The sequence below is a fragment of the Hylaeus volcanicus genome, chromosome 2 (genome assembly GCF_026283585.1).
Source record: "Hylaeus volcanicus isolate JK05 chromosome 2, UHH_iyHylVolc1.0_haploid, whole genome shotgun sequence".
Classification (NCBI taxonomy): Eukaryota; Metazoa; Arthropoda; class Insecta; order Hymenoptera; family Colletidae; genus Hylaeus; species Hylaeus volcanicus.
In genome coordinates, this window is record NC_071977.1 from 16,086,828 (window position 1) to 16,100,149 (window position 13,322).

General features: G+C 37.7%; 2 protein-coding genes across 10 annotated transcripts in view; one reads left to right on the forward strand and one right to left on the reverse strand.

Annotated features, from left to right (window-relative positions):
- LOC128884699 (rho GTPase-activating protein 32) overlaps positions 1 to 13,322 on the reverse strand; it is a 238,015-nt gene that overhangs the window by 188,369 nt on the left and 36,324 nt on the right. The window lies entirely within an intron of this gene.
- On the forward strand, positions 6,736 to 8,258 carry LOC128884702 (uncharacterized). 2 transcript variants are annotated; one of them, XM_054138280.1, is made up of 2 exons: positions 6,736 to 7,387; positions 7,462 to 8,258. In XM_054138280.1, the coding sequence occupies exons 1-2, from the start codon at positions 6,736 to 6,738 to the stop codon at positions 8,256 to 8,258; spliced, it is 1,449 nt and encodes a 482-aa protein (XP_053994255.1). The 2 variants fall into 2 exon arrangements, with proteins under 2 accessions (XP_053994255.1, XP_053994256.1); XM_054138281.1 differs by having other exon boundaries at positions 7,465 to 8,258.

Consider the following 13,322-nt stretch of genomic DNA (forward strand, 5'->3'; position numbering starts at 1 on the left):
TCCGGCTCCTCCCCGAGTTTTGGGACACCCTGTATAGATTAAAAATAATATTAGAGGTAATCTCAAGCGGAAACACGATTAATACGGACAAATTTGCAATGTATGCCAAGGATACTGCAGTAATGTATGTTGAATTATATCCATGGCATCCTATGAGTCCAACACTATACAAAATACTAATCCATGGACCCGTGGTTATTCAGAATACAATTTTAGCAATTGGACAACTTTCGGAAGAAGCCGCAGAAGCTAGAAACAAATATTTTCGACAATACAGACAAAATCATACTAGAAAATGTAGTCGAGAATCATGTAACATAGATGTCATCAATAGACTTTTATTAACTTCAGACCCTCTTTTATCAAGTATGAGGTCAATTAGAAAAAAGAAAAAAATGGAATATGCAAAAGAGTACTTGGATATGTTCTTTCCATCACAAAAATCAGAAGAGACATCATCCGAAGAGGAATCGATATATGCTTCTTCTGAAGAAGATTAACGGTAAAATAGCTTATAAATATGTTAAAAATATACATTTTGTTAATAAAAGGTTTCCTAATCCACATAATCTGTATTAAAATAAGAATATAATACATTTTAACATAATATACACTAGCCGTCAAAAAAAACGGGACACTATTTTAAAACGTCATAACTCCGAGAGTCTTCAACCGATCTTCGGGAAACTTCGTGAGGTTTAGTTTTGAAGTGTCCTTTGGGTGTGTGCAAAGTTGCATTGACGAGGGTTGACGATAAAGAGTTAATTCACCCCCCATAAAGGGGTAATGCAGAAAAACGGCACTTCAGAGGGGTCCAGGGGCGACGGAAGGTGGTGAAAAAATAAAAAAAACCTTTGAGGCGACTCTGTTTGATGCTCCCTACAAAATGCACCCCTTGAAATCGCTCTCGGACAAACCCACCCCTCACAACTCCCCACCCCCTCTAAGATCCACAATTTTTGGACGACGGTCTCGATTTTGGACTCAATGCTATCTCTGGACTCTCCTGATCCAGAAAATGCCATCACTCATACCGAGCACCCCATAGGCCCTTTTTGGGGTGAGGGGGGAGGGGACAGCTCGTAAATTTTCAACCCCCTTCGTAACGGAACACTTCCCTGCATCGGAGGGCGATGAAATTCACCATGTTCGTTCTCAATACGTTAAGGATGAATGCCGAAAAGGTCCCGTCTCGAAAACTGCCCCCAGAGCTGAAGGGAGGGGGGCAGAGGTAGGGGTGGTCCACCCCCAAGTGTAAGGGTTGGAACGTTGTTTCGTTGCGTGGATTACATGTCCAACAGTCCAGGGCATCGGGGCGACACAGTTTTGATGACTTTTTCCAGCGTGAATAGCAATAAAATACGAAAAAGTCGATTTTTTTTAAAAACTTGCTATCTACTTCAGGCCCATCGCCAGGGTGAACGAGCAACCTCACGTCAACGCCGTTCGTGGATTCGGACGCGCGAATGCTTCATTAACAGATCCCCAAAAAATCAGATTAATAAAGCATTGGATCGACTTCGATCGAAATAAAGGATGGCGCAATACATGGAAGACCCTTATGATGAAGAAGATAAAGTACTCATTAGAAAACTCATAAAAATGGAGATGTCTGCCTCAGAAAGTTAGCCCAAGTTCGAAGTCGCATCAGTGGGTCGCGCAAGTAAGTCTTTCTTTTTATTTCATATGTGAAATAATTCGTCAAGGCAGCATAAAAAGTCTCACGAGGAGACATCGCGAAGTGTGCACCGAATTTTTTATTCAAATTTTTTTCGTATGTAAAGAAGGGTATGTAGTACAATCTCTGCAAGTAGGAATGGGCAACTCTCTTTAGTTTTCGAGAAATAAATTTATAAAAATACATATATATCATGGAAGCATCGTGGCGCAGTCGGTAGAGCGGCAGGTTGCGAAGTCAAATTTTTGTTTTGGACGCGGTTCAATTCTGGTAGGAGTCACTTATTTGTTTTTTACGTTTTCTTCTGTTTGTATCATGTTTGGTTATGGAAACTACCTTTTTATATATTAAGGTTATTTTTATAAAATATCGTACAATTTTTATTTTTACTTGTAAATATGTATATAAGTTACGCGCTTATCTAATTGCAAGGTAGTTTGCAAGGCTGTGTGTAATGTTTATTTGAAATAATTAGATTGTTATTTACAGACTATAATGACGTAAATTGTCCTAAAAACTTGTAGAAACTGTTTTCACAGCCTGATTTCTTTTTCAATGCGATAAAAATCATAAAAATTGCACGATATTTTATAAAAATAATCTTAATATATAAAAAAGTAGTTTTCTTGACAAAACATGATACAAACAGAAGAAAACGTAAAAAACAAATAAGTGACTCCTACCAGGATTGAACCGCGTCCAAAACAAAAATTTGACTTCGCAACCTGCCGCTCTACCGACTGCGCCACATTTTTTCTATGATATCTTCAGTACTTGTACGGTTGACATTTGTCAATCGAAATTTAGATATTTTTAAAAACTTATTCCTCGAAAACGAGAGAGAGTTATCCCTTCTTACTTGCAGATATTGTTCTACACACCCTTCCTTACATATGAACAAAATGTGATTAAAAAATTCGGTGCACACTTCGCGATGTCTCCTCGTCAGTATGACAATGATATATTTTTCACCCTACAGAAACTCATGCAGGAGCAATGAAGAAAGTACGCGAGCTTAAATCTCAGGAATATCCCTTCACAACGGACACTGAGAATAATGGGAAATCGAAAGCGGCAGCAACGACGAAACTTTTTAAAAATACAAATGATAACGTTGGTAATGCTGGGACGTTGCTCAGTAAACATAATCTACCACCAGATTCAAACTCAGAAGAATCCAATGATGACAAGTGTGAGTTTTTTTTAAATACTAATGAATAATTGATAACTCAACATTATTACTATGCTTTCCCTCATTTATTTTCTTAATCCAACAGCTTACCTAGATAAATCTGATACGTCTGATTCCTCAGAATCGGAACAGGAGAATCGAAACTGAAAACACAAGAGGGACAGAAAAATTAAAACCAGTGCAACGAAAAATAATCGAAGGTAAAAAACGCGAAAAAATAGCACGCGGCCTTAAGAGTCAATTATCAGCAACCGCACATTCAGCGAAATGTATTGAGATCCCACAAGTTGATCCAATTGATCAAATGAGGAAAAAAGATATTCATCTTGATTCACAATTGAATCGTCTTGAGACTCATACACAAAACAGCCGAGGCGAAAGGATTGACATAAACAAGTCAAAAAAAAATGCCAATGATTCAAGAAATGGACCTCTTCAATGGTAATGTTACATTATTATTACTGCGAAAGTATTGGTATATTTACCTATAGAATTGTTGATAATGTGAATTATAATATTTTTCAGATAAGATGATAAAGTTGATGTATTCCTCCGTAAAAAAAATGATGGTCGAAATTAAGTTATTGAGAGAGGAAGTAGTACAATTACGCCAGACTGTGGCACGTGGATAAAAAAAAAATCAATTCACTCCAGCTTCTTTTTTTAAAAAAACATGGTTTCATTACCACTAAATTTTCATCGACGCAGGAATTTCAAGTCTTCGATGACCGCTTGAAAGCAGACGCAGATTTTCGGACGAACCAAGCAGCAACTTCGTCGGAGTGTCCTTTTGGAAGCGGCGTACACCGCAAACTATTCGTAAGATTTGGATTAAAAAAGTTTGTGTAGTGTCTCATTTATGTACATATTGAGTAAAAGTATCAATAAAAAGAAAAACATTCATCGTTTGCCCGACAAAAATGATTAAAAATACACCCTCGTACCGCGCGCGCATTGTGGTATTTATAAATATAAATATTCCATGTCAACTACGTTACCATAGTACGGTAGCACCTGGCATCAGTGATCTTGAGTATCCAGAACATATACGTATATTGGGAGCACAAATTAGTTCGGTCCGTTTTCAAACGATGGCTCTGGCTGTTATGAATGTTTCATACTGACAACTGATTTCAATTGTTTCTGAGAGGTTAGATATCTGCCAATAACATTCAGTTCATATTGCTTTGAGTTTCGTTTAATACCCCTGTTTTTAACTTTGTTAACTGGTGTTAACTAAGCATCATTTCCGGGAGGTTTTAGTTTTCTGCTTTAATTGGAAGAAAAGTGCAGCTGATGCACATCGAATGCTTGTTGAAGTCTATGGTGACAATGCTCCAACTGATAAATCATGTAGAGAATGGTTTCGACGCTTTAAGAATGGTGATTTTAGCGTTGAAGACAAGTCTCGTTCTGGACAGCCAAAAAAATTAAAAGACAATCAATTGGAGGCATTACTCGATGAAGATCCGAGTCAAACTCAAGAGGAGCTTGCAGAATTATTGGGAGTTATCCAACAAGCAGTTTCCGTACGATTGAAATCCATGGGAATGATTCACAAGCAAGGCAATTGGGTGCCGTATGAACTGAAACCGAGAGACATTGAAAGGCGATTTTTCACTTGCGAGCAGCTGGTTCAAAGGCAACAAAGAAAAGGTTTTTTTACATCGGATTGTGACTGGGGATGAGAAATGGATATTCTACGATAACCCTAAGAAGAAAAAATACTACCAGGCGTATATTTTTTTATTTTTTTTTTTGGAATGCCAGGTCAATCATTGCCATTGACCTCAACATCAACACCAAAACCGAATATTCATGGTTTAAAAGTCCTGCTGTGTATTTAGTGGGATCAAAAGGGTGTTGTATACTATGAGCTGCTACAACCTGGCGATTCCATTACGGGCTATCGGTATAGGCTTCAATTGATTCGTTTGAGCCGTGCATTACGACAAAAACGACCGGAATATGATCAGAGACATGATAAAGTCATTCCTCTGCATGATAACGCTCGGCCTCATGTCGTAAAAGTTGTGAAAAATTATTTGGAAACGCTCAAGTGGAATATTTTACCGCACCCGCCGCATTCGTCGGACATTGCTACATCTGATTACTTGTTGTTCCGACGTATGCAGCACGATTTGGCAGGTCACAGACTTACTTCTTTCGCAGAAATCGAAAATTGGCTTGTAACTTGGATCGCCTCAAAAGACGAGATATTTTTTCGAGATAGAATTCGAAAATTGCCTGAGAGGTGGGAAAAAGTAGCAAACAGCGATGGACAATACTTTGATTAATCTGTTAATTCATGTTGTTCTCGAAATAAATGCATTTTTCACCACAAAAAAAAACGGACCGAACTAATTTGTACTCCCAATACGTAAATCGTAAAGGATATCATTCCATAAATGTTCAATTGGTACGGTAACAAAATAATAAAACTGAAATAATAACATCACAACTATAAGAATATGATATCGCTGTTACAGATTTGTGATCCTGATTTAAGAACAATACATATGAATGCACAATTCCCTGGGAGTACGCACGATAGTTATATTTTTAACAATAGTAATATATTGCCAGCTCTAAAGAGTATTAATGAATATCATGGAAATGGTTTCTATCTTCTGGATAAGTTATACTGCTTTTATAAGTAGCTACTAATTTTTGTATGAATAAAATGGAAATTCACAAAGTTCCCACTACAAGTTTCCTAATTCCCGAGCAGTGTATATTATTTAAAAAATTCCTCTCTTTTACGCGTTTCAATCTGTTAACATAAGTTTCTTCAACAACTGTATTATGTAATGATCAATGATAATCGATTTGGCACATAAACGAAACACATATATCCAAAATGATAAAAACTGGTAGAGAATTAGGAAAATGGTTGAAATTTGGTGAATTTCTATCATCACTATCATCAGCACATAACTTGAGTCACACTTTTTCTATGAATTTCCATAGGAGATGCAGGATACCCATTGAGGCCATGGCTGCTAACTCCGTTAAGGGATCATCTCAGCTCAGCCCATCTCACTATCCAATAATATACACGGTTATAAACATTCTCTCAAATTTTTATTACTTCAATTACTTCGATCACTACAGCGTTTCTTAGAGAAAGGCACTGGAGCGTGACCGCGTGAGCGCACCACGCAGGTGTGTACACGGTTAACCTGAGGGATGTTTACAGTTTCGAGGGGGCATAGCCCCCCGCCTAGCAGCAGGTCTGGGGGGTCCAGCTCCCAGCACGCGTATAGTTTCAAAGCGTATGCTTTTTAAATTTTGTAGAGGGATTGTAAACTGAAAGTACACAATTCGAAACTATACAAGAGTTCATAACAAACGTTTACGCATCGCGATTGCGGAAAATGGCGCCGGACGGCTAGAGACGTGGATAGAGCGTGGAACGGTTTGTGGTTTTTTTGTGTGGAAGAGCGGGAATTGAAACACCGATAAGGATCAGGAAGGAAAATTAGTGAGTGGGAGTGTAGTAGAGGTGGAAATCACAGGCGGGAAATTCGAGGAAGAGAAACCTGAAGGACTTTAATCTCCCTGGGGAAGACATACTTCCACCAGGGAGAGAGAGAGAAAGATGGGAGGCGTCGAAGGAGAAAACGTACGGCCAATGAGGGCGGAAAAAATGGCGGAAGTTCCCTAAGAGGAAACATGTGAATAGAACTCAGTGAACAGAAATATTGGAAAAAAAGATAATAATCCGGCGAGAAAAAACGCGTACACGCGCAAAATAGCGAATACAGAACGAGGAGAATAAGTGAAAGTGTGGATGGAAAAAAGTGAAAAGGTGGTGCAAGGAAATACCAAGTGTAAAGTGAAGCAGTAAAAAAGTGAGGCTATAATGGATAGTGAGAAGAGGAAGGAGGAGAGAAGAGGAGAAATGACGATACCAAATCACAAAATGGAAGAAACTAGAAGAAGGGGAGAAAGGAAACTCCCTAGCCTGGTGGATTCCAGGGAGTTCCAACAGTTGGAGGGTGGCAGGACTCCCGGAAAAGGAAATGTAAAGAATAAAATAGAGGGTGCTGAAGAAGCGGAAGCGCAAAAAGTAAATGAGGAGAGGAAAAAGAAGGAGAAAGTAAGGAGAGAAAATGCGCAGTTACCCATAACGAGAAGCACAGTGACGAAGGAAAGTACAAAAGTAAAAAAACATAAAATAGAGAATAGAATCGAAGAGAGTAGAAATAAGATAGTAAGAAAAATTGAAGAAGGTAAGAGAAAGGAAAAAGAGGAGGCAAAAAGATATATTAAAGAATTTATTAATAAAATAGGGGGAGATAGAGACGTGCAGCAACACGTGGTCGGGTGGTACGGAATACCCCACGAACAAGGAGCCACACAAAGGCAACACGATTTAACAGAGGAGGAAATACCAGAAGAGGAGGATACGAACTCGAAGGATTTCCTCAATTTCTTCGAAGTTATTGTAAACTACGAAAAAGCGTCCAAGAGCAAAAAAGTCAATTACCTAAGGATCTTCAAGGCGGTACAAAGTGAGTACAGAAATATTAAAAAAATCAAAATGATAAACAAAAGAGTGGGGTGATTGATATTAAATACCCTATAGCAGGAATGAAAGTATTTGAAAGACTGTGCAATTGTGGAATAGAAAACATGGCAGTTAGAATCCCTAAAAGAGCAACGGAGCGATGGGGAGTAATAAGGGATTGGGAGTATTCACCCAAAGAGCTCGAAAAAGCTGCTGTACCGGGACAGAGCATAAAAACAGTAGAAAGAATGAAGAAAAGGGTCCAGGTGGAAAGAGGCTACGGCTACATAGAGTCTCCGCTGATATTAATAAATTTTAACGGTGTCAGCCTGCCAACGAGACTTGTCATATATAACGGGATCACAAGTTTGGGGATAACCCCCTACATAAGGAACATAAAACAGTGTTTCAACTGTATACGATTTGGCCATTTTAAGAAGTTCTGTAGAATACAAACGAGGTCATGTTTCAACTGTGGGCGAGAGGCGCACGGTGAATGCTCAAGAGAAAAGAAATGTGTAAATTGTGGAGAAGGACACAGTGCCCTTAGCAGAGAGTGCATGATGTGGCAGTGGGAGCATACGACAAACAAATTGACAGCTTACAAGAACCTGTCGTATACAGAGGCCAGGGAGGCAGCGAGAAAAGAGCTGGGTATCCAGGAAAGGAGAAGCCAAGGCTACAGACAGAACAATAAAGACAGTTGTAGGTACAATGATAAGGAATTCCCAAGAATAGGAGAAAAATATAGGCATAGGAAGGAAGACATAGAAAAATGGGAAGACAGAGAATGTAACATAAGGACTTCGTACTGGGGAAAAAGGAACGAGGCACCCAAAGGTAGAAACTACAGAAGGAACGATAGACTAAATTAAACAGAAGAGATGGAGAGAGATCCATACCCGAGTGAAGTATACCACAGGGATCCGATGGACAAAGAATACAAAAGCTACTGCACGTTTTCAAGAAAACCAAAAGAACCAACAACTGAAAATTGGAAAAAAAACCAACATCACAGAGCAGGATATTCAACCTCTGTTGGATTGGATCAAGGAAAGTAAAATCGAGGATTTCATTATGAATAAAATAAACAGAAGCAGAAGATTCCAACACCCAAAGAGAATAGACAAAGATGACGAAGGTTATTGGAAAATCAGAAAGGAACGTAGACAGATAAAAATAGACAAAGGCCCGGAAAATTCGAGGCAGAATCTACCCAAATACTCGCCGGCAAATACTATGGACAAGGAAAAATACAGCTTTGAGAAACAGGAGAAAGTAAGGGACATATACAGGTTCGGAAAGACATATGAGAGGACAAGAAGGGACACATAAAGATTCCCAAAAAATACAGATGTAGTCGAAGCAAGAGCATCAACATCAAAACAGGCAGACGAAGAAGAATGGAGACAAACAATGGTAAAAGGTTATTTCAATAACGTAGACAAGCAAGTACCATGCATGTCGGAAGAAGACTGGGAGGATACACAGGAAAGGAATACAGAGACTACGAAGGAGGTAGTGATAATAATCCTAGAAACGCAAAAGGATATAGAGATCGACATGGAAACAATGGAAGAAATCCAGCAAGAAAAGCAAGTAATAACAGACGGGGCAAGTCTGCTGATAGTCAACACAGAAGAGGAGATAGAACCTAAAAAACAAGACATAGAGGCAGAAGTCAAGGAAGACTCGATGGAAGCAGTCGAAAAGAAAAATGTATACCCAGACGGAGGGACATCCTGGGAAGAACAGGCAGAAGAATCAGGGTAAGTCGAGCTCGATTTATTGTAAATCAATTGCTACTCAGTTAAAAAGAAATCAGATAGTAGAAAAGTTGTAAAATAGATAAGATTCGGTAGAAAATAAGTACAAAAGCAATAAAAAGAAAAAGAGAAGTAGGTTAACATAAAAGTACAAAAGTATAGAATTAGAAATAGGTAGGAAATAAATAAAAGGCACAAAAAAAAATTTAATATATTATAATAAATAAACTTAATATTATTCAAACAGGTATAAAGGATGTCAAATAATGTAAATATAGGATTATGGAACGCACACAGTCTTGTTGAAAAAAGCAACGATTTACTAAACATTATAGACGATTATGATATATTATGTATATGCGAGACATGGGTACACGAGTTCCCGTTAAAAAATATAAAAGGATATGTAACCAGGCACAACGAAATACCGATATCAGAAAGGAGAAAAACACACGGTACACCAGGAACAGGAATGGTAGTTATTCACAGAGAATCTATGAATATTAAATTTAATAGGGACATATACATTCCGAACAAAATGGAATACATGCAATTCCAAATATTAGACATTAACGATATAGTAATTTTCCCAATAACATTATTCTATAGGAATCCCAATAAACAATTTAGTAAGAAAGATTGGACAGATCTTTTCAACGAATTGGACATAACAGACGAGACTATAATACTAGGAGACTTCAACGCAAAACATATGAACTGGAATTGCAACAACGCGGACCGTTCAGGAATAGCATTAGACAGCGAGTTAGATAAATGGAATTTAATAATACATAATACGGACACCATAACGAGACAGAGCAAAGGGGTAACAGCATCCAACATAGATTTAATAGTGACTAAACCACACCTCACAAGTTGCATAAAGTATTCAGAATCTAATATATGTTTAGGATCGGACCATCAAATTTTAAATATTCAAATACAGACAAACGACGACGTAGGACTAAACGAAGACGACAAAAAGAACAGAAGAAGCAACAAACTGTACAAAGACAAAAACAACATGGACTGGAGACGATTTAGGGAACAATTAGAGTACGAGAAAGACAATTCTTTTAACAAAATGGAAAAATTAAGCGAAATCGACGAAAGATACGACCTATGGACAGAGACAATAATTGAAATATTCAAACAAATAACAGATAAAAAAGACAAAGGGAACAATACAAACAGAAACAAAGAAAAGGACATATTTAGATCAACAAACAAGAGGAAGAAGACAGAGGAAAATCACAATAGAAATAGAAAATTCTGGTGGGACGAAGAATGTCAAGAGGCATGGAAAAAATGGAGGAAAAGCATGAATAAACTCTGGAAGACAGGAGAAACGGAGGACTTCATAATCATGTCCGAGTATAGACAGAACTGAAAACAAGGAAAAAGGATGCAGCCTGGACGAACTTTACAAACGACATAGCAAGGGAAAAAGACGTAGGAAAGATTTGGAAAAAAGTGAAAGGTATTAAAAATTTCTTTACCAAAGAGAAATCAGTAATGGGAGAATACGAAAATCCCGAAAGAATGGAAAACTGGAAGGATATGTTTCATAGACAAACCAGGTAAGGCAGCCATCAGACCAATCACCCTGACATCGTGTCCAGGCAAATTAATGGAGAAAGTGATTAACAATAGGTTAACCCTCTGGGCAGAAAAAAACAGAATAATAGACGAGACACAAGCTGGATTTAGGAAAAAAAGATCGACAATAGACAATTTAAACCAAGTGGTATCACAAATGAAACAAAATACAAGGAACAACATGAAGTCAGCAGCTGCGTTTATAGACGTAAAGGGAGCGTACGACAATGTAGACTTGGGTATATTGATAAAGATATTGGAGAGAAAAGGCTGCCCAAGGAGAATCATCAAATGGATAAATGTATGGTTGGATGATAGAATGGTAAGAATAAAAACGACTACAGAATCGGAAATAACTATACCGTGGAGGATAGGAGTTCCACAAGGAGCCATACTTAGCCCAATACTGTTCAATATATATATCACAGGTATAAATGACACGATAAAAATAGATGAGGTGAGATACATAAAGTACGCGGATGACATAGCAATATTAACCAGGGGAAAGGACATAACGCAAACCACAATAAGAATGGAAGAAGGCATTTCTCAATTAGGAGACTTTTTAAACGAAAGGAAATTGGAACTATCAACAGAAAAGACAAAAGCGATATTCTTTGGACAGCAACCGAAGCAAAACGCGATAACGGTAAGGCTCAAAGACCAGTTCACCAACTTGGAAATAGTAAATAAGGCAAAATTCCTAGGAATAACGATAGACAACGAACTTTCATTTAAGGAACACTTTTCAGACACGATAAACAAAATAAAAAAGAGGCTACCCATAATAAACTATTTATGCCACGGAGAGAGAGGTATAAAACAGAACCAAGCACTCATGATGACCAGAGCGCTACTAACATCTGTTATGGAATACGGAGCAGCGATAGGAAACAACAAGGGATGCAAGAAGAGTTAAGGAAGCTAGAATCCAAAACAATAAGAATGGCAATGGGATACAGGATATCGATGCCGCTGAACGTGATGTACACGGAGGCGGGCTGGATCGGACATAAAGACAGAGTCAGATTTCTGGCATGCAAATACTTGGCTAGATCAAATAGAAAAAGGTAAGACAGACAATCCTACGCTCAGATTATGCGAGGAGATTAATAAAGATAATGGCCTTTCATAGAAAGGAATGAGAAAGGAAAGGTAAACATAGTAAACAATCTATCAGAAGATGCATTCAGGAAGATGTACAGATACAAAGACATAATACACAAAAGGGACTTTAACGAGGAAAGAATCGAAAACTGGAAAATATTCTTCAACGTAGACGAACAACGACAAGCAGAAGTAAACAATATAAAATACGACACGAAAACAAGTAGGCTGATAGAAGACAAACAAATTCCAATAAACAAAACAATAGAATTCTTTAAGTTCACGCACAACATGGATAACGAAGCAGTAACTATATTCACAGACGGGAGCAAAATTCCAGAAAGACAATCGAACGGAATAGGATTAATAACGTATGGAAACAACAGGATGTCAGCGATAGAGGCTCTGAAGAATGTGAACATAAAGTATAGGGAAACGAGGGAAAACCCGTGGATAGGAAAGACGTGGAGAAGTATAAAAGAAAACAAAAAAGGAAAAATAATCATAGGATGGGTACCAGGACATGTAGGCATCGAAGGTAACGAAAGAGCTGACGAAGAAGCCAAAAGACAAACGATAAATACACCAGATATAGGATTCAAGGTTCCAGCCAAGGAGACAGGAATTGAAACAGGAATTTTGGAACAAATTCAAAGAAAAAGTAATGAAAATAGGTAGAGAAAAGGGCACGCTATTCATGAGAGAGATAGGACCAGACCACAAAAGGGCAAGATTTAAATCGTGGTTCCACAAGTTTAAAAACAGGCTAGAAAGGGATACGATAAGAACTATCTCGAGAATATGATGCAATCATTACAACTTAAAGGTCGTTAGCAAGAAAAAACATCATAGAAGATCCGAGATGCGACTGCGGACAAGACGAAGAGAGCATAGATCATGTGCTGTTTGAGTGCGGATTGTACAACTACGAGAGGACAAAAGTATGGGAAAGAATAGGCCCAGAAATAGAGAAGATAGGCAAATCGGCGATAGCGCTGATAAGCACGAACAAATTGAAGATATTCAAGACGATAGACAACTTTTTGAAGGAAATAGGAAAAAAATTGTAATAATCAACAAAAGACTGAACAGATACTAAGGACTGAACGCATAGAAAACACTAAGTATAGAAAATACAAGGGACAAAATAGTGAAGGAAAACAGTGATAGGTAGTAATAGGGATAGAAATATAAGGAAAAGAAAAAAGAAACAGTTTTTTTTTCTTCATAGTTTGTATAAGAGATAAAAACATAGTTTATTGCAATCGTTAAGTAAAGGGCAAAGTACAAAAAGCACAAAGCGATATAGATATGTAAACATAGTATTAAAGAAACAAAATGTGATATGGGACGTTTTTTAGATAGACATTTACACATTAGAGTTCGCGAGAATTGAATATATATATATATTTACACACACATATATATATATATATATATATATATATATATATATATATATATATA

Bases quoted from the DNA above. Each gene is read 5' to 3' on its own strand.
- LOC128884702 (XM_054138280.1), top strand. From the start codon at position 6,736: ATGGATAGTGAGAAGAGGAAGGAGGAGAGAAGAGGAGAAATGACGATA. The intron at 7,388-7,461 runs GTGAGTACAGAA...AATACCCTATAG, and splicing joins GATCTTCAAGGCGGTACAAA to CAGGAATGAAAGTATTTGAA.